The sequence below is a fragment of the Stegastes partitus genome, unplaced genomic scaffold (assembly GCF_000690725.1).
Source record: "Stegastes partitus isolate 25-593 unplaced genomic scaffold, Stegastes_partitus-1.0.2 Scaffold209, whole genome shotgun sequence".
Taxonomy (NCBI): Eukaryota; Metazoa; Chordata; class Actinopteri; family Pomacentridae; genus Stegastes; species Stegastes partitus.
The window spans coordinates 373,101-395,753 of NW_007577940.1; the positions used below are offsets into that span (position 1 = coordinate 373,101).

General features: G+C 40.4%; 1 protein-coding gene across 1 annotated transcript in view; it reads left to right on the forward strand.

Moving 5' to 3' along the window:
* The first annotated feature begins 202 nt into the window (after window positions 1-202).
* The window catches only part of sez6l (seizure related 6 homolog (mouse)-like), a 125,518-nt gene continuing 103,067 nt past the window's right edge, over window positions 203-22,653 (forward strand). The window contains exon 1 of the mRNA XM_008280773.1: window positions 203-463. Within this exon, the coding sequence (XP_008278995.1) occupies window positions 367-463 (97 nt within the window). The 5' untranslated portion in view covers window positions 203-366. The remainder of the gene's footprint in view (window positions 464-22,653) is intronic.

Sequence of the window (22,653 nt, forward strand, 5' to 3'; positions counted from 1 at the left end):
CTCTCTCCCCGCAAAAGTTTCATTATCATTAAGGTCAGGTTGTGTGTGAAGGGGGCGGGCGGTGATAGAGAGGGAGGGAAAGAGAGAGAGAGAGCAAGAGCGAGCGAGCGAGCGAGCGAGAGAGAGAGAGAGAGAGAGAGAGAGAGAGAGAGAGAGGACAGAAGAGTCCGCGGAGGAGAGGAGGAGGACGGATCGGAGGTAGAAGCAGGATTCCTTGCAGTCTGGAGGATGCTGCTCTGACATGCGGACCGTCTCCCGTTATTACCGGCTCCACCTGACCGACTGACCGACACCCCGCCGCCGCTCTCACTCTCCGGACCTCCGCTCCTGCATCTGTCGTCTCCTCCGGAACCGGCTCTTGTCGCCATGCCACCGGCCGCCTGCTCGGTCGGGTACCGACTCCGGACCACCCTGCCCGCGGTGCTGTGGATAGGGCTGCTGTGGAGCAGCGCATCCAGTGGAGGTACAGCTTCATTCTGTCTCCTGCTGCATGTGTTTGGTTTCTCTCTGAACCCACCGTGTCTTGGCCGCGGTCCAAACGCATCAGCTTGGCTTATAAACGCTGCGAAGCCTACTCGTCTTTGTGGGCATCCCTGTCTTGTTGGGAGACATCTCCTGCTCGTAGGAGGGGGGAGAGATAGGGAGACTCATGCTGCCTTTGAAGTCTTGAAATAAACGCTGTTGCGGGCTGTTTACTGTGCGTGCAGCCCCAACCAGTTTGGCACAGCAGTCCGGACTGCGCACGCTTCCTCAGAGAGTCCATGTGGACCGGAGCCCACTCGTGTGCGTGGGAGCCTCGATCAGGCAGCAGTGGATGCAGAGGAACGCAGAGAGAGAGATCTCCTGTCAGAGAGCTCTGCAGTGAGACGGTTTCCCACGCACAGAGTGGGAGACGGAGACGTGGAGGGGGGGGATTCCTCCAGTCTGACAGCATGAGGAAAGTTGATGTTTGAAACAGGCAGGCAAGCAGATGGAGACAGGAGGCGGTGTGGAGGCTCAGCACTCACATCTGTTTGGTACCTCTGTCCTTAGAAACAGAAAATGTCTTCTGTGGCTTATTAGGAGTCAACCTTGCTGATGTAGTCAGGGTTATCATCAACATGTTAAATGGAAAACCGGCCCTATGCTCTCTGGATTAAGTGATAGAAATATTAGACAAAAATGTAGTCAGTTGGTTGTTTCAGCAGACTAACAGTGGAAACATATTCAGAATACTGCCACATGAGACAAAAAAGCGTTAAACCTTTACATTCATGAACGTTTAGCCAACAAATGTTTGGCTTTTTTTTTCTTGATGAGCAGTGAGCATGAAGGCTTCCCGAGCAAAAAAGTCGCTGATTATTCTCGACCAATATTTTCCAGCTCTAACATGGACGTCAGCATTGCTCGGTCTCAAAAACCACTGTGAGGTCCTGCATGCTGTGTGGCAAAATAGACTGTTTGTCTTTGCTTTTAAACAACAAGCCATGGTATTATTTTGGAACATTATTTTTATGTGTTTATTGGACAGAAGGCCTGACAAATGATTATTTTCTCAGTACAGATTATGCCAAGTTTGAACTTGGCACGGCTGTGACTAATGATTATTTTTATTGTCGATTACCCTGTTGATTGTTTTCTGGATTGATTGATTGGTTGTTTAACCCATAAAGCATCAGAATGATGAAAAATGTGAATCAGTGTTTCCCACAGCTCAACATTGCATATGTCCTGTTTTGTTCACAACTGAAAGACATTAAGTTTACTGTTATAGAGGAGGAAACAAACATTTGAGAATCTGCAACAGAGAAGTCTGCCTGTTTCTTCTTAGGATGAGAGCAAAGGAGGAAATGAAGTGGTGTCATTTTAGGGCAACAATGCTGGCTTTGCGAGGATGTGGGGGTGGATGGATGGGTTGAGAAAACCCTGGACCTTTGCTGTCTTCAAATGGAACTCGTAAGCTCATGATAACAACATAGAAATGTGTGTAAACAAAATACTTGGTGTTCAAGTGGTAACATCGGACGAACAAGGACGCTACTGTTGGCATCTGAAAACCAACAAAACTAACCATTTAGGAAGCTATTGAGCTGAAGGTGTGCTTGAGGATTATTGGGTTGCCGAGGTATGTTGAGCGGCTGTGGCTCAGGTGGTAAAGCGGGTTGTACACTGATAGCAAGGTTGGCAGTTCGATCCCCGGTTCCCCCCCACATGCCAAAGTGTCCTTGAGCCCCAAATGGCTCCCAATGGTAGAATAGCGCCTTGCATGGCAGCTCTGTCGCCGTTGGTGTATGAATGTGTGTGTGAATGGGTGAATGAGAAACATTGTAAAGCACTTTGATTGCCGCAAAGGTAGAAAAGCGCTATATAAGTGCAGACCATTTAAAGCCAGAGGTGTGTCCCTTTGACCTGCTAGATCACCATGGTAACTGATGCTGCCCTGCTGATGCTAACCTGTTCTGGAGGAGGTTTTGTTCAGAGTTTGGGATTTAAATTGGCTGGATGAAGCGTCTCTCCATCACCAGTTCTTTTCTTTACAATATTCTCTATGAGCGATACAGATTCTCAGTTGAGGGAATGTGTTCAGTCTGCAAACCTGTTGATCTGTATATTAGTAATCCCACTGAACGAAGCTGTGCAGTTACAGCTGGTTAACTTTATACGTTGCATTGCCATAAGAACCTACATGCATTCAGTTGGCGATGCAGAAAATATATAAATTTGTTTTTACGTTTGGTCTGCTTAAACTGCTTGCTGCTTCTACTGCAGCTGAACACAGATTAGAAAACTGGCCAGTCTATTGTTATTTATTACAGAAAATATTCAATCAATAACATTAGTTTTCTTTTGATTTAGACAAAACCAAAAGTTTTTTCCATGTTTACTTGGACCTCAATGGACCTCTTCAGTATCATTTTTGTTTTTGTTAAAGACTTTTTTTTTTGCCTTTTGGCTTTATTTGATAGGACAGAGAGAGAGAAATGGAGGGGGGGGGGGAATCAGTATCATATTTAAATGTATGAAGTTTACAGTTAACCGGCATTAATGTTTAATAAGTGAGACAATAAGTACATTTACTTACAGCGTTAACAATTTCTACCAGCATTCCTTTCTTGCAACATTTATAGTTCCAGCATTTTCTACAGGAAGAAATGAATATATTCTTCAAAGCTCTCCGTGACAATCTGTTCCTCTTGACTGAAGCCGACAGCACGTCATCAGTCACTTTTGTGCAGCAGAAGAGTCACATAACATGTGAACGACAATTTATTTTATGAGTGCACACAGAACCTGGTGAAGAAAGTCAGGTTAACAGCAAAATCTGATAGCAGTTGTGATGCCCATCAGGTCTAATTGGGGTATTAGGTTTTGTTGATCCGGCTAACAGTAAGAAAGCCTGAATTGTTAAACTTGCGTTGTAGCTAATGTATAAAATGCAAACTAAATCAAAACATGAGACCGCTGGGAAAGTCTACATTTTAATCTAACTTTATAATGTAAGGAATAAGGAAGAAGAAAACTGAATTCCTAAAATTACAATACTATTCTTCCATTCACTGTAAAATTAACTTCTGTGACCTTCGCCATTTCTGGAAACTTTTGATGTTATGTGTCATCAGCAGCATCCTTCGCTCTTATTGGTAGTCACCTCAATTTCATGGCCTCGTAGTTGAGATTAGTTTACGAACAGTTATGTCACCTGTCATTGATAAAAATATCCAAATTTCATGGACATCTTAAGGTCACCACGTCACTGCTGGTATCTTATATTAGATTAGATATAACTTGTAAAAAAACAAGGAAAAAAACGGTCGGTGCTGCGGAGCAACGAGAGAGGCAGCCGTCTCCTGCAGCAGCCGACAGTTAAAAATCTTCCTGTGTGTGCACCTCTTAATGCTGTAAATCATGTAAATAAAACTGAACTGAACTGAATTAAGAACTAATGACCTCTGTGGTCATTCAGGTTAGAAGATAAGTCACTTAGTGTATTTATACTCAGTAATTATCTCTCTGTGAAGCAGCTTTCATTGTCAGGAGCTGATTCCACTGTTCCTGTGCTGGATTTAAATGGCTTCATACACCAGAGGGACAGTCAGGAAACAATGCAGCATGTAATCTGATGTCACTGCGTATAATCTGAGCTCACATTCCAGCTTCCTGTTTAACCGAATGTCCAGAAAATCTGCAATGCATGTAGTGTGAATATGAGGAGGTGGAGACGCTTTATTCACCAGTCAGGGCCTTTAAACTGCTACAGGACGGAGTGCAACATCATGAAGCATTAAAAAGAGCATGCATCAAATGATGGAAAATTATGTAGAAAAAACATGCTCCAAATAAGAAACCTCTGTTTGATGGCTCCACGCAGATCTGATGTTTTTGTCTATTCACTGGAGATTTGAGTGACGTTGCAGTCGCAGGCTTCACGCGCCTCATCATTTATTCATCAAGTCTGTTTTATTGCACTTTGTTGTTGTTTTCTGTGGTCGGTCAGCATGTCTTAAGGAATAGTTTGGAGTGACAGTAACTCAGAATTTAATTGCAGTTATTTATTTTTATTTTAACCCTCCTAGGAGAACCACATGTCTAATAAAAGTCACATAATCATTTGTGAACTATAGCAAAAATAAATTCCAGAATCTTCATATTTGAGGTTTGGTTTTCACTGATGCTGGGTGTAACATTGTAAAGCTATAATTTTTGCAGTACAAAAAAAGAGTTTACCTCTAATACAGTAGAATATCAAAAGGTGCATAATCAAATCAAATCAAATATATAGCACTTGTCATACAGTACAGCAACACAAAGTGCTTTACAGCATTTAAAAACAACATAGCATTTAAAAACAGTACATAAAATAGAAATACTCATATTTGTGCAGTACAAGTACAGTATCTGATTACTCAGTTATTCCACCACTGCTAAATGATTCATTCAGAAGATAATCCACAGATTAAACAATAATGAAAACAAACATTTCAAGTTTCTACTTTCTCTGTTGCCTGCTGGTTTAATGTTTGCTCGATTTATAAAACATTATTACTGTCATCACAATGAAAAATCTCTGAGCCTGTCATTGCCTCATATGACTCTTTGTCCCAGAAAATTTCTTCACTTCACTGAAGACTTCTCTGCTGTGTGTTTTAGTAATTCACTCATCAGACAAATAATCACATGCACGCTGCCCTGTCTGTAGTTGTGAGTAGAAGCTACTTACCCTTGTCGCAGTTTAAATGCCTCATCTGTTTGTTTGAGAGTGAACAGTTATCTGCAGAGTTAGACTTAAATCCTGCAGCATGTGGAAAAAGACATTAGCACGGTTGTAATCATAACCTTAAAGGAACTTACAGGTTAGCCATCCCCTTGAATTAATGAGTAGGAAAAAGGAAGAGAAATTAGATTTTTGAAAAAACACATCTTCCTCTGCAATATAACAACAGAGTGGTTTCATTTGTCTCAAAATACACAACTGGGTCATAATGTCTCTAAAGGGAGAACAGCCTGGCTAGATGTAAGATATCTGAATCCTAAGAGTGGGTTGAACTGAACAGGTTCAGAATGTATATTCATACTTATATGACAAACCACAGCTTTTTAATTATGAGCCTGCTGGGTTTCACAGAGACCAGAACCAGGCGAGGTTGAGGACAAATCAGCCATCCACAAATAATTTGTGATATGAGGAGAACAAGAGAATTGAGAATGTTAGTGGACATTTTGTTAAATCTTAGTACTCAGTAAAGTTCATTATCACACATGATAATGTAACACAACTAGTTTTGGATGTTTAATACAAACACAAGAACACTGTGTGAATGCAAAAGCAAAAAAGGACCAACTTTTTAAATCACAGCTGCTCCACCACTTTCTATAGCACAGAGCGATCTAGCAGACGACTGCCTTATGTGACAAATTTTGAGAAAAAGACCTCAAAAAGCCTACGTCTGAATTTCTGCATTTATGTCTTATTAAACGTATAAAACTGTGCTTTAACTTCAAACAAACTTACTAAAGTAGTGTAAATGAAGTGAAAAAAAAAATCAACCTGCAAGTTTGAACCCTCCAACAGTCCAACCCTGAAAAAACACCAAAATGACTCTTATCATTGTCAGAAATTGTAAAAACAGAAAGAATTGTTGAATTTATACCTTTTTCGACATTCTGTCCTTGAACTAATCATATGTGTTATGCCATACTGTCATTTAGCATTTTGTTGTCTGCCATGTAGTTGCAACAAATGCCCCCCTGAACTTAACCATCTGGTGTGTTGGAAAAGGACATGTTAAAAGCTGAAAAAGTGTGGAAATGACACACAAAATGTGTTACATGTGGCGTGCTATTTATGCACAAGTCTGTGATATCATGTAAGGACGCAAGGTTCCATTTGGAAAAATGACCAAAAACAAACTTTAAAGTGTGGTACTTCATCTAAATCACCTTATTCTAAATGTCTCATTCTCTATATACACCGCTTAATCCTCATGAGGGTCGCGGGCGGGCTGGAGCCTATCCCAGCTATGTAAAAAACTAAATAATTTGATATTCTCAGTAGAATTGAAAATTCAGGCAGTGACCAGAGAGGAGACAAGAAAGACTGAGAGGAAAATAAAACACACTGGATCAATAAAATAGATACAGCATGACTCTGAAACAGTAAACAGAGGAGCAAATTGATGGAAGATACATTCAGCATGGTGAAATATCTTTCTAAAGGTGATGTGCAGAGTAAAGTGAAAAGGTTTGCAGTTGTGAAAATGTAAATAGTCAAATATCTATAGCATATGGAGCTGGAACTTTTTACACATTTGAAACCTCACTTTTTAAAAACTGTTTAAAAACTGTTTTTGTAAAATAAATCATCAAAATTCTGCTACCACTGCACAGAAACATTTCTGAGCTCTCTCTACTTTTGCCATGGTTGTTCTGTTTCCACAGAAGTGCAGGACTTTATATTGCAGGAAAAAATAAGCTGACAGTGATTAAAAATGTGACAGGAGCAAAAAAACACCCAGAAACGGCTTGGAGGTTAGACAGTTAGAGTTGTGAAAACCATCCAAAATGTCCTCACAATGAAGAAACGTCCTGCACACAAACATAGAAAGACACACACACACACACACACACGCACGCACATGCACACGCACACGCACACGCACACGCACACGCACACGCACACACACACACATGGATTCAGTGATCATTTCCCAGCAGGCTTCAGTCTTCTAGTTAATCTTTGTCACACTGTCTCTCCCTGCGTTCGACTACAAATGTTCGATCTTTAAAGCATTCACGCACACACTGACTATCAGGCGCCGCATCACTGGTTTCATCTCACCGTCGGTGTCTGTGTTTAATGAGCTCCCCCAGCAGAGATGTAATGTCACCGAGCAGGCCTGTGATTGTGTGTGTTTACGTGTTACGTGTGTGTGCATGCATGTGTGTGCCGCTGTTTTTTAATGCGCAGATTGTGGCTGTGTATGAAGATAGGCTGGATCACTGCGTGGTCTAATTTCTCGGGGTGAGAGCGATAATCTGCTAGAAAGACAGCTTGACAGCTGAGTAGAGATTCAAGAGCTCCAGCTGGGAAGCGAAGCCAACTGCAGTTTGAATCCAGAGAGCAACATGCAGCTCTTTTATCGACCCACTCTGGCATTGTTTTTGTTGTAGAAATATCAATGAGGCGTGTCCGCGTAATTTAAAAAATATAGATCTCCTCTTCTGTCCTCTCCTTAAAAGATCATCCATCTTGTAATCCGCCTTTCTCCTCTCATCACATCACCTCTTCTCTTAACTTCACTCCTCCGGTCCTCTTTCACCCTGCAACCTCCTCTTCCTTCTCTCTTTTTTTTCTCCTCTCCTATTACTTGTGAGTGAGAGGAGAGAAAAATGGAACTGAGGGGGAGACAGAGGAGATTGTTTCTTCTGGTTGAATAACCCCGGCCTTATTATACAACTCGATCCTCAGGCTCCAAACTTTTGAGAATATTGTGCCAAGTAAACATCAGAAAGAGACACTGAATGAGGGGAAGTAAGGCTGGGGGAAAAGAGACATTAAGGGAGGCTTGAAAAGCAAAAGCAGCAGAGACTATGAAGTAGTAGCATGAAACTACTATCTGCCTGATCTTGTGTTACGTTCCAAAACATATTTACGTACACGGAATATTCTGTATACAGTAAATTCAGATTTATACCCAAAGTGGTATAAAACTGCCTCACACATGTCTGTCAGAATACTATACTGGTCCAGATAAAAGAGGACCCTGATTATAAGAAAACCTCCCCTTTTCCAACACTTATTTTAGGAAAAAAGACAAAGATGTGGGACATTTGTAGGCAAGCTCTGTTGGGAAAGTTTCCCAGAGGACAACGTTCTCATCACTGAAGGCTTTTCTCAGATAAAATTTGAAATAATATCCTTAAAGCTCAACATAAATCCCACATTTGTGAGTGACTGGAAACACTGAAAGCAATGCAATATCAAAAACCATAGAGGTTCATCAAACACATTACATGTAGTCTGATAGAAGATGACCTTTCCTGGTTTTAAAGCATCATTTCTGGGATAAATGTTATTTGGGTAAATATAGCAATATTTCAGTCATACTTAGATTAACCACAATACAAAGCATAATTTATCCTTCATCTCAGAAATGTAAGTCTGAATAAAAGCTATGTAGCCATCACTGTTAGAGGTTTAACAATAAATAGAGGACAGAACTGCTACTTATTTTCTATTTAAAATGGAGCTTGTTGACATAATTGTAGAAGGTCTTGAGGGAAGCAATACTCTGAAGTAGAACTTAACTTCAATATTCTGTGACCTGCAGCAGTGCAACAACAATTTCACCACCTGAAGTGTGTCATAAAAAAAAAAAAACAAACAAACAAAACATGATTTACACACGTGGACAAAACTGTTGGTACCCCTTGGTTAATCAAAGAAAAGCCCACAACTGTCACGGAAATAACTTCAATCGGACAAAAGTAATAATAAATAAAAATTCTATGAAAATTAACCAATGAAAATCAGACATTGCTTTTGAACCGCGGTTCAACAGAATTATTTTAAAAAATAAACTCATGAAACAGACCTGGACAAAAATGATGGTACCCCTAGAAAAGACTGAAAATAATGTGACCATAGGGACATGTTCAATCAAGGTGTGTCCTCTAATTGGCATCACAGGTGTCTACAAACTTGTAATCAGTCAGTTAACCTATTTATAGGGTTACAAGTAGTCACTATGCTGTTTGGTGACAGCCTTACTTCTTTTTTGGAAATAATTATGTTAAACCACAGTTCAACAGCAATGTCTGATTTCCAGTGGTTAATTTTCATAGAATTTTTATTTATTATTGCTTTTGTTAGATTCAAGTTATTTCTGTGACCATTGTGGGTTTTTCTTTCATTAACTGAGAGGTACCAACAATTTTGTCCACGTGTGCATTTGTTTGATATTTGTTGAATACTAAAGTAGAATTCACTTTACTTCCACTGCGTTGTTTTGACTTGGACACGGTAGTGGAGCAAATGTTGTGAAGGTAAAATGAGCAAGGACAAACTCAAAACATCTAGAAGTAATCTGAAAAGGTTTGGATTCAATAAGAGAATCTGCAGTCGATACAATGCCATTGTACTGCATCTACTGTGAGGAGTCAAAATAGAACACTGGGAAAGCTACAAAAATCAACTATAGTGGCAATGGCTAATCAATTGGTAACTATTTTAAAAATTAAATTAACCAGTTTGAGTAATTTTTAAGACAAAAATCTTCAGTGTCTCATATATGAATATTTTCTGGTTGTCACCTGTCATATTGGGCTTTGACAAATGGATTTTTCACCACATTCTGATATTTTCTAGACCAAACAACTTATCAGTTAATCAAAAAAAACAACAACAATCAGCACTGAAAATAAAGAATGAAGTCCCTGAAAAGAGCAATTACAGCTCACTGGGTTTGCATGCTGCATGAAAAAAATGGCTCTTCATGCATTTGTAATGAAAACAAATGAGTTCAGCTTCATGCTATTTACAAAAATCTCAAAAGTTAACTCGTCCTTTGTGCACGCAGGTTTGAGAACATTTACAACTTCAGCTCTTCTATTGTTGAATGGTGTACAGTTTCAGATTTCAGTGTCAAATTATAAGATTATCTCCAACAATAACATCATTTATCTTTGCCAGTTATGCATCTTATGAATAAATATGATGCAAGCTTGTGAAAAGGATTTATTTTTTTTAAGAGACAGGTTTATCTTGGTACTGCTGTATAGAATGAGTCGGGATGATTGCAAAGTGCATGTGTTTTTATGTTGGATTTGAGACCGAGAAGTGTTTTGTGAAGGCAGAGTCAGAGGAGAGGCCAGCAGTGTTATTGAAAACACTCGGCTGGTGTTCCTATGTGTTCAGAGCACATTATCTTTTCAGGTATTTGTTCAAATCCTTATGAAACAGACCGTGGAGGACAGTTGGCAGGTAGAAGAAAAGAGGCGCTCGTAAGACGAAAGCAGGTGAGAATCAGCAGAGACAGAAACCAGCAGAAAGTTGGAGGTGACCCCATTTTAATGAGCAGCACTCTGAGCTCAGCAGCAGCAGGAGAGGCAGGAAAGCACAGGTGGGCTTAGAGGGGTTTAACCTTTCATTTCTAGGAGAGCTCCTCAGAATATGAGCCGCTGATTAGCATGATTATACAGATCACTGTGCTCTTAATGAAGAGCTAATGCTGTGCTTTCTGATGAAGTGCAGAGCAGCTTTGGTTTCGCTCGTTTTAGCCTACATAATGTCTGTGTGTTCAGTTAGTGCAGACCCATTTTTGGAAGCATAACACAAGTTTTTCAAATTGATTTCCTGCCTTCCACACAGCTTCTGGTTGAACTTCATGCTACTAGAGCGTGAAAATCAACCTGCAGAGACTCCGGAGGTGTTAGAAATACACAATCCATCACTGTGTGAACATAAAATTCTGTTTCTTTGTATTGAAAATTAGCTTAATATTGGATTGTAATTACAGTTGTTCGCAAGGACTCTTTTGTAACACTTGAATTGGCACTACATTTTGGAAAATGTGAATTTAGCGAATTTTGTTTAGCAAAACACATTTATATAACAATGGAGTCATGTGCTGGTTACAGTTATGAAACAATTGTGCTTTTCAGATATTGAAAACACATCAAACATCGCTGGTGCACTGGTGACATGCTTGTTCGCTGCAGTTTATTTTGACTCAACCTCACTGTCAACACTGTCCTGCTGCCCCAAATACTCAGTAGAGCGCCAAATTTAGATTAATGCGCCACTGAAATTAGTCTCACACAACACAGACAGGAAGACGGTTGGAACTCCATTGTTAAAACCAGTGACATGCGGTCGGGGGGGGGGTGGTGAGGCTGTCATGGAAAGAAAAAAAATTTAATGATAAAATAATTTAAAGGGTTATATTTATCCAGTGATTTGTACTATAAAAATGAATTTTGATGATTCTTAAAATTCAAAATCGCTAAATTTTCTCAATTTCCCATTCAGATGCTTGGAAGAGAAGCTGGTGAGGCAGCGAGCTGAGCTGAGCCTCACCTTGGATTGTGAAATCCCTCGCTACCTGCACTGGCTGCCATGCAGTGACAGCGTGCTGCTGTCTGAATGTTGCAAATAAAATGGTTCAAACACATTTAATATATGAACTGATTTTCCATAGTTCAGCTGATGTATATAATAATGCACAGTGTTTCTTTGTTACCAACTGTATGTGTGTAACGTGTTTCGTGTGCTGAGCGATCATAAATCGCTGAGAAAAGGTTCTAGGTGAGGCAGGCAGTTCTCTTGCCTCATGGCAGGGGGCGCTCGCGGTCATTCTTCTTGTGACTCTGTGGCTGCAGAGTAAGTGACTGCAAACTAGACTAGGTCCGATATACAGTTAGCAAGTCAAGTGCAGCGATCCATTTGTTTTTTTTCCCTCTCGCCCAGTTTGACTTTCAACATGGGGGACTTTCTCAGTTTAAACAATTTTCTAAAGTGGACTTTCAAAGTAACGGATATTTTTGTCCAAAATCAGCAGTGCATGGACTTTTTTTATAAACAAACGTAAGACAGTCTTTTTTGTTTTTTTCCTTAAATGAAATGTGCGGTTTGTGGGCTACAGTATGAATGTGTAAAGAATGCAGACAGGAAACATAACTCGTAAACTGCTGCTGGGGGTGCACGCTGTGACGATATTAGATCGTTGAACGATTAGAACATGTAGACGATCTGCCAAAGTGAGAAGATCGTACGGATTGTTTAGGTCACATTCTATAAATTGCAATTCTATGCTGATGCACCGACGTACCAGACATATTACGTCGTCAAACTGACCGACCAATCATAGCGAATTAGGTGCAGTGACGCAATTTCTTACCTGCCTCCTTGTTTGTGTGTGTTGCGGTGCCGCATGGAGAGCCATGGCTGAAAGACAAACGGAGGAGTTGGTTGCTAGAAAATAACTCCACTTCCATTATTTGGAATTCTTTTGGCTTTTCCTCAAATTGTCTATCCCAGACGTTCATTCCACGAAACTTACAGCCGATAGACTTTGCTGAACATGAGGGCAATGAACATCACTAAAACTGCAGCACTCGGTTGTGATGTGGACATACAACGCCAACACAGAGTCCGATCAGAGACTACGCCGGCAGTTACCCAAGAGAGAAGGAAGCACAGGCGGTACGAACGTAAACAAAGGAGGAGGAAAAGAGCTGGGATCCATGCTAGGCTAAAGGCTAAGCCCTCCAGACCAGCAGTGCCGTGACTCCTACTCTCCAGTGTTCGCTCCCTCCACAACAAGTTGGACAAGCTATGTTTGCTGAGAGAAACCCGCAGAGAGTGGAGGGACCACAGTGTGATTGCATTAACAGAAACATGGCTCCATGACAACATCCCAGACGGACATACAGCTGGAGGGGATGCAGACAGACAGGCAGCTAGCTCTGGGCAGCATCTGCGGCTTCACCATTGTCACACCATCGTGTGTCTTTGTGTCCATGAAGACCTACCAGGACCTGAAGAGGTTCGCCATGTTCAACATGATGACAGTACGCATGGACACAGTGACCCCTTCAGGAGACAGCGAGAATGAACGTTTAGTGTCTTGTCTATCCCAGACAGTCATTCAGCAAAACTTACTAATTAAATGATCGTGAAGAAACGCTCTGTCATCTTGCCTGTACTACTGTGTATGTACAGCAAAATGACAATAAACTTGATTTGGTTTGATTTGAAATGACAATACGCAAAAAAAGGTAATTTGCAAAGTTTGCACAGAGACGGTTCGCATGTCAGATGGCAACACGACAAACTTGTTCAATCACTTTACATACAGAAATGGTTTGGTTGCACTGACCAGAAACTTGCAAATTAGTCTCAAAATTACATGTAAGATTTTTATTTTAAAATCATGATTTCGATTTTATCACAAAGTTGTGATATGATATTTTTGCCATATCGTCCACTCCTAACTGCTGCTGATCAAATAGCAAATAAGCTACTCTGTAGAGTGCATATATTTGTAAATGTGATTGTGATGAAACCTCACTGCATGTCACTGGTTAAAACACAAGAAAAAGAATCACATCATGTGTCATCACAACATGAAAACATGTAAACAAGTTTGTGGACTGACTTTTATGTAAAGACTTGCTATGCATTATCAGGGTAAATCCAATCGATGTGATATTTATGCTCGCTCTGGAGTTCCTTGCATCCCCAAGTGTAAAACAATCGCTAGTACACGTGTAGTGGTATCAGAAGACAGAGCTATTGCTGGCTGTGATAAAGAGAGTAGAAGAAGCAGAAAACTAAACCATGCTACCAAAAACTCTGACAAACAGCTGATAAGTTATCATTTACATTAGTTCAGACAGGACACTGTCAGATTTAGTCATTTACTTTGGAATGACATGCACATTGTGTTTGGCGGTGAGTCTGCTCGAGTGATGCTCTGGAACAATCTGAACAAGCATGACAAAGACAGTCCCTAAGATCACAAACTCCGAGGCAGAGCCTGAGATTTACAAAGTTCAATGAACACAGTATAAACATAAAAACAGGGAGACCAACTGAAATGGTCCTCATTTTTTAGGACCATTTGCATAGTTTCAAGGTACAATTATGATCCATCTGCATTCCACAGTCCACAATATAAGAAACAAACAGAGTTATAAAATTGAACTTTTAATAGAGAGGAAGTTGGGGAGGAGGAGGAGATTTGCCGATCTGTAGAGGCTGGTGTAGCAGCGATGTCGTGAATGAATGAACGCTGCCTCAGTTACAAAGTAGCTCAGTGGGTGGGCTGGACTTGAGCAGAGAACGATTGGACAGAAAGGGCCTTATAATAAAGACTTATTTAGAAAATGTGTTTTCTTCTTCCATGAAGTTCTTTACCTTAGTTCTGAAAAAAGTTAAAAACCGCAAGAGAATGTAAAAAGTGCAAAATTGAGAGATGTTGTTGCTGTTTGCATTGACTTTTTCTAATGTTTAAACGTGGCTACAGATAGCAGTGAAGTTAGAACACTGAGAGAAAGGTAGCACAGCTGCTTTCGATCCTTTAATCTGTCTTTTCATGCGATTTGCTGACAGTAACTAATCCTGTCAACCCGCATCCTGAACTCAAATAACTAATTAAATATGCTAATGGAAAATGCTTTTGTTTGGAGACATTAATCTCTTGTATAAATAAGTCTATATGGAGCTATGTTTTCCTTCAATTAGTTGTATAGGAACATCATTTTAGCTTCTTTTCCTCTGTGCTGCATTTGGGAATCAGCTTTCTGTGTAACAAGTCATGAGCTGCCTGATGGTGTGAGGTGCTGCACTTCTATCAGCACTTTCAAAACCAACTTTCTAAAAAATCTACTGAAAGCTGCTCAGCTCTGCACTCACTGATGTTAAGATTCCATCCTATGGCTTTCATGACTCATTTATCTGACAAGTACACGTTAGTGGTGGTGCTGTTGTGTGTAGTTTTGTGTTGTTTCTTCCTTTCTGTATAATTTTGTGTTTTATTACCACTCTGTTGCTGTTTGTTGTATCATTTTCTGTTCTGACCTGCAGGGACTACACATGGCTTGCAGCTATATTCTGGTTAGCTGTATCAAATGGTGGCATTTATGTTTGAGCTGCACGCCACCCCTTCTAAATCAATCACTCAATAAATGAAAGAAGCCTGGATGGTGCAAGGAAGCAAATACAAACACTGACTTTGTAATGCGATGGTAATTTAGGCTACAGTCCCAGTGGCAAGTTTTTGAAACATGCACGCAAACTAGACAGTGTCTCCTTTCAAAGATGCAAACTGACTGGAAGCTGTAATCTGGTACGGTGCATCAAAAGGTGACATTTATGTTTGAGTCGCTCGTCGCCTTTTTTAAATCGATAATTTAAATAAAAAGTCAGAGAATCCTTGAGTGCAATGAAAAGGAGAGGATACAAAACAGTCCCTGCTGCATTAGCAAAGGTACCAAGTTTCATGTCTCTGCAAGATTATTTCTGTTCTGTAAATGAAACCAACACTTCCCTGGAGGGCGAACGATTTAAACGTGTAGACGATCTGCCAAAGTGAGGAGATCATATGGATCGTTTAGGTCACATAAATTGCGGTTCTATGCTGATGCACTGACGCACCAGACGTATTACGTAGTCAACCTGACTGACCAATCATAGCGAATTAGGTGCAGTGACACAATTTCTTACCTGCCTCCTTGTTTGTGTGTGTAGCGGTGCTGCATGCAGAGCCATCACTGAAAGCCAAACGGAGGAGTTGATCTCCGAATATGCGCCGCAGCCCCCCCCACCCCCTCCCACCCCCGCTGCCACCACCGCCGTGGACATGGTCCTGTGACCACTAACCTGAACACCTAAACCGGTCTTAGTAGCCAAATGCTGCCTGTGCGTCCCACCCACTTCCAGCCCATCGGAGCCTGCGTGCGGAATTGTTTTGGCTTTTCCTCAAATGACAAAGCACAAACAAAGGTAATTTGTAAAGTTTGCACAGAGCCAGTTTGCATGTAAGATAGCAACACGACAAACTTGTTCAATCACTTGACGAGAAAGCACCCTAAACAGTATGCTTAGAGCCAAACAGTGAGGGGATCGCCAGCAGCACTGCAGCCAGAGGCAACAGCTGGACCCAAACAGACAACATTAACACACGCATTTGATAAAGGCACTCAAGCGAGCGGTAGAAAGAGGTAACAGAAACAGTTACCTTTTATCTTGCAAAAGATATGGTTCCGTTCAAGACAGTAGAAAACGAGAGGTTCAAATGCCTGCTCAAAGTAGTTGACCCCCGGTACGAGCTGCCCAGCCGAAAATACTTCTCCAACACTGCTATTCCACGTCTCTATTCTGAATGCCGAGAAAAGATTGAACGAAAAGTTCAGAATGTCCAGTTTTTCACAACAAGTGATCTGTGGTCCAGCCACACTTAGTCTCAAAAATACATGTACGCTCGCGATAGTCAATAAATATGTCGTGATATGATATTTTTGCCATATCGCTCACCCCTATTGTGCACGCTTTGTAGTTAAAAGGCTAAAACGAGCAAAAGAATACTGATTTAAAAGACAGAAATACTGTAAATGGCACATTTTACATTCTGCCACAGGGATGGATTTCCCTTATCTTTGTTTTGTCTTTCTGTATTTGCATTCAGGAAGGTGCGTGCGTCTTCTTGTTTGTGTTTGCTGCAGCTGGACAAGTGAAGATGTCGCACAAGCTGTCTCCTCAATTAGTCCCTGCACTCATTAGAAGCAGAAGACAGAGTTGCAGCTTCTCAGGCTCTCGCACCGTCTGCCATATGGTCCGGGCTTCTGCAACAAACTTCCCACAGATGACAACATCCCAGTGAATTATTCAGGATGAGGTGGGGTGTAGCGGGGCGGCGGTTGCCTCCTGTGTTGTCCCGTTGCAAACCTTCCACGGTGTTCAGGGTTGACATCTTAGGAGGACGCCTGAAGCGTTAGCAGGTCTTACAGCCAGTGATGTCTCCACCTCAGCAGCTCTGCCTAGACCTTTGTGACACAGTGCAGCATTTTAAAGGGGGTTTGAGTGTGTTTGTGTGTGTGTGTGTGTGTGTGTGTGTGTTTGTGGTTCAGTGTGGTGCCTGCTTCAGTATCCGGGATTATCCTCTCTAGGATGGCTGCAGGATTGCACAGATGCTGCTGACACTTCTCTACAATAGAAGCAATTAACTGAAGCTTAACTTTGTATATGTCTGTTTTAAGCCATGGATGGTTGTGTGTGTGTGCAGTTGAAACTAAACCATGTGGGTTTTATCCGTTATCCTTCTCCATTCCACGGCTTCATGTGTCAAAGCATGTGGGGAATAGCTGCATGTGAAATGTTGGCATGAACAAGACAGTCGATATTTACCTTAAAGACAATAACGTCATCACGTTTTTCTCCAAGAAATTATGTTTCTGAAAATCTCAACTGCAACAGCAAATACACTTTATTGAAAACTTGGGACTGGATTATACTTTCTATCAATGTAAATTAAGAACCTTTCAGTGGTGAAATGTAACTAAGCAGGTTCACAGAAGTTCTGCTCTTCAGGACAAGTTTAGCTGCTTGTAGTTGACCAGAGTGTTTTCTTCTCATGACACTGTGCTTTAACACCACTACATCTTATAGGCAAATATTATTCCTTTTACTCCGTTACACTTCTCTGACAGGTTTAGTTACCTTTCAGGTTACAGTTTTGTCTCCTAATGTGGTGATTTTGAACAAATAACAATTCTTAAGCTTAATAAACTCTTTAATAACCCTTTTTTATGAGCTGGAAAATGTAAATGTCACCAGGTGAGCTCATGAAAGGCTGAATTTTTAGAGATATATCATAAATTTTATGATGAACATTGTGCACTTCTGTAGATTTACCCAGCATTGTAAAGTACTTAAAATAAACTCAACAATGTGCATTTATAGAATTAAATGCAACATACACATGCATGCAACAGTTATATGAATCCACAAACGTCATATATAACAAAGAAACACTGACAGAGGACATTATACTATACGAGTACTTCAAGTACATTGTGCTGATAATACATTTAGTTCATTGATTTTTAAAATGACTTTTACTTGTACTGGAGTACTTTCGTAACGTGGTATTAGTATGTTTGACTTATAAATAAAGGTTCTGAATGGTTCTTATTCCTCCACTGATGTGTTGTATTATAAAGTGGAACTTATCTCTACCTTGAAAAAGCATTGCAGTGAACAGGATGTTTGTTTTCTTTTCATATCATCGTCAACATCTTTTGGGTTAATTACACAGTAGCTTGACAACAGCCGGACTATTGTGTCACATAATGCTGCTGTTTAGAGACCAACACAGGAATGAGTGTTGAAAAGTGTGAAAGAGATTCACTGGACAACTAGTGGAAGACAGTTCTTAACCTAACGAACTGTAAGTAGATGTAGATGTTCCATCATCTGAACCTTTTAAGTTAACACAAAGATTCACATTTAGAAAAGATTAGATGTAATATTTGTGTCTAGCTTTTATTATCAGGGGATACCTGTACGTCTGGGGTGCTTATACACTTTCCAAGGGGTAACACTGAAACATTAGCTTAACCAATCCTAATTTTAATTTTAAAGTCAAATTGTTGCAAGAACTATCTGTTGACTTGTAACAAAGATTTTAAGTTGTTCAAATGAAAATACTGGTTTGGAAACTGGCAGGAGTGTGGATGAAGGTGTAATGTGACCAGACTGCGTGGGGATGAAATGTTCTCTTCTTTAAGTGTTGTCTGGTGAAAACCTGCAGGTGAACTATTGTAGCTGACGATGACTTTGGCAGCTTGGCAGTCACTAGAACTAGATCTATTTTCTCTGTCCTCTGTAAATTCTAAACTACCTGTGAGCTTCTTGCAGGACAAGTGAACAAGATACATCAGACACATCTGTGTTATCAACTCCAGTCTTAAATTACTTATCAATTTATTGTCAGTTAGCTCCAAGTCACCACAAAAGTCCTCTCAAGGCGCTGCACATCTTGAGGTGAAGACTTTCAAAATAATAGAGAGAAACCCAACAAACCCAAATGATTCCATTTGAGGTGCTCTTTGGCAACAAACTCTATTTAATCTAGCAGGTAAAAATAAACTGGAAGGTACAGCCCAGTTCAGACGCTCTGATAGCTGTGTATTGTCTAGCTGTCTGTTTTATCTGACTGTAAAGACTGTCAGCAGCTCAGAGTTCATCAGAGTTGGAGTTAATGGAAAAATTAACTGCAGTGGTTCCTCTGAAATGTACTGATTTCACATGACTGACCTCAGTACTGATGTGACAAAAGATTAAATGTCCTGCTGCCTGTTGCGGAAAAATGTTTCAGATACTACGTTACGTTACTACACCTCACATTGTGTTTGTGGCCAACATTTCCTCTGTTTCCACACCTCATTAGCTGTAAAGAGAATAAAATGTAAGAATATGATGTTTCTAAACTAGATCAAAGCGCAGAAAACACACTATAGTTAGGATATCTGGCTTCAAAAGCTTTAGATTTAAGTTCCCGTGTCAGATCAAGTAAAGAAGTTACAGAGTATCCATCATCACAAGAATTCCCTCATCTTGTGTTTACATCCAGCAAAGCTAAGCTAGCGATGTCCTGCCTGCTTCATGGTTTATGAACATAACGGAGATATGGTGTTCAGATCCCATCAAACCACTTGAACCTACTTATTTGGGACAATATGGGACAATACCTGTGCAAAACGTTATGTCAATGTTTGATATAATGTCTAAACCGAAGAATAAATGTTAGCTTAAGTTTCACGTGTACTGTCGCCTCATGTCGTAATCTACTGTGTGTGAAATGAAAAAAGCAACTTTCTGAAAACTGGCATCAGTCAGGTAAAAGTAGTTTTTTTCCAGTTATTGCTGTGTGTCATTTTTTGGGCAGTTTCCATCACACTCCACTGGAATCTGCATAGGTTGCAACTCTGTGTTGGATTGCAGTTTTTCCTGTTGGGTGAACACGGTGACAGATTAACCTGCACTTGACCCTCGTGTGTTCGGTTTGATTGACATTAAACGCATCTTCATAATGACAGCCTTCCCTACTTTCTGCACAACCACTACATGAAGCAAGAGTTTAGCAAAACAAAAAACAAAAAAACACCTGTCCTGCACTGTTGACTTTGGAAAACTATAGCCAGTTAAAATGTGGGACCTCATCTCAGTATGTAGGATACAAAAACAAAACAACAACAAAAAAATTTTTTTAAAAAAGCTGTGGTTAAATCCTTTTTGAACCCTCTGAACTCAAAGCACTTTCTGGGTGGTTTTTGGTGCTGTCACATTTTTCCTCACTGTGGACTCATTTTTCAGCTGCAATATAAAGTCCTGTACCTTAATGGGAATGACACAACCATGGGTAGAAGTAGAGAGAACTCAGAAATGTCTGCTGTGCAGTGTGACACAGTTAGAATGCCATACATCTTTAAAAAAGTTGAATATCTTTGATAATTACATTTACAAAAGTTGAAAAAAAAAAACCTGGAATCAACATATACATTTTTCCAACTGCCGACAGGTGTTACCAACACTGATTACTTATACCAATTTAAATTTTTACAGCCTCTACAAACTGCATTCTTCACTCTGCTCAGCTTACTTACTTCAGAAAGATATTTTGCCATGCTAAATCTATCTTCCGACAACTTGTTCCTCTCAGTCTCTCTTGTCGTCTCCTCTCTGCTCTGTGAAAACACAGCCTGCAGTTCACCTGAAAAAGCAGAATTTTCATCATGTGACTGTTAGTACAGCTGAGTCAATCTTGGCAAGTGTGAGTTTTAATTTATTTATTTTTTTTACAGAATCTGGTAAAAATGGCTTAATTTTGCAAAAAAACTCTAGACATTTTGGTGAAATATAACAATTTAAATCGTATTTTTCATTATTGTTCCTGTCAAAAGCGTACATCACACGTGATATTTTTGAAAAGTTGAAAACCCAATCAATTTTTCAGTTTTTACAGTTTCTTGACATGATAAATGGTGTAATTTGCAGGGTTAAAAAAAAGAAGAAGAAAGAAATCATGCCTCTCAAGCCCACCAGTGGGTTTTGGGGTTCAGAGGGTTAAGACTGAGCATGTATAAGGCCCCTGGTTGAATGTCAGCATTGAATTAGTTCAGAACCTCTGAAGCTGCATGAGGAGCTGTGGAGAAATAAGGAAAAGCAAGATGATGAAATTCTCAGTGAAAAACAAAAATATTTCCTCTCTCCAGGACAAATCTATATTTAATGCCTGACACCACAGACGCAGTCAGAAAGGGCATTGAAAATGTTGTTCATTTTAGGTCTGCAGCAAATGATGAATTGTGATCCATAGAGAGATTTGATACGGTTGTCTGGGATTAGAGTGACAATTTGGATTTTCGGTCTGACTGAGTTACACGCACACAAACTCGCCCTAACACTTTGCCTTGTCAAAGTCACTCAAAGCAGATTGGCACAATCAAGTGTGTCTGCAGCCAAGCCTTTTAAAAGGTTAATATTTCAGTTCCCATTTGCCTCAAAGCTTACGCTAAGCCACCGCTCTGCTCCCTCATCTATCTGCCTTTGATATGGGAATCCCACTGAAGTAGGTCTGTCGACGCTTTCGACAAACAGCGTCTGTGTGTGATAATCCACGCTGCTTGGAGCAATGCTGATAGCTGCGCCTGTCATGCTGTTTAGTCGGTGTGTTTGTCTCCCTCGTACCTCGATTAGTCTGAGAGCTGCAGAGGAGAGTGGAGCATTGTGGGACACAGAGGATGTCTGCTTGTTGTTTTCACCCTGATTGGCTGCAGTCTGGGCTGCGAGGTTCAATGTATCAGCTCTGCTTCGCTCGGCTGCCCAGTCAGGGATTGATTGATTCCTGTCATGGGGTGTGCTGAGTTCTCGCACCAGCAAAGCCCCTCTGAGCTTTGGAGAAATTTATGGTCCAACAGTTCTGAAGCGTGATGTAGGAAGAATTTAAACGCTGAGAGATGCAAAGCCTTGGTCCAGACCTCAGCTTCCTGTAAGATGAAGGCTGTCAGTCACTGAAACAGAGGCCAATTGTTTGTTGGATTGAACCATGTTACAGATACACACAAACTCCAAAAGCTTCTTCTTCAGTTTGACAGGTAGATTCAGGAGTCCTTCATAAACTGAATGTGAGTGAGCCACTGCTGTTTGCTGCAGCTCTCTGGACTGAAATCGACGAGTCAGCTGCTGCTAGAAAATCAGGAAACAGCACTTTTAAAGAACCTTGCATGTTTTTATTTTGCCTTATGTTTTTTTTTTTTTTTTAGATTGATTTTCGCCTTCCAGGCAATCACTGCTTCCATTAACTTATGCTCAGAATAAAAATCAATGTTCAGAGGCTTGAACTTTGCTTGTAATTGGTAATCCATCATAGCTGTGATTCATTTTGTTCCAATGTCATTGCATGGGGATGTAGTTGAGTCTAAGGACAGTTTAAGAGTCAACAACCTCCTCCTGCTCTTAGATACTCTCATGTAATAGACAACAATCAGGGAGTCAACATGTTTTTTCTTTATACTATGTTTGCTTCAGTTTTGCGTGTATCACCACCAGTTTATCATATATATATATGACAGAGAAATATGGGGAGAAGATTGGGGAAAGGACATGCAGCAAAT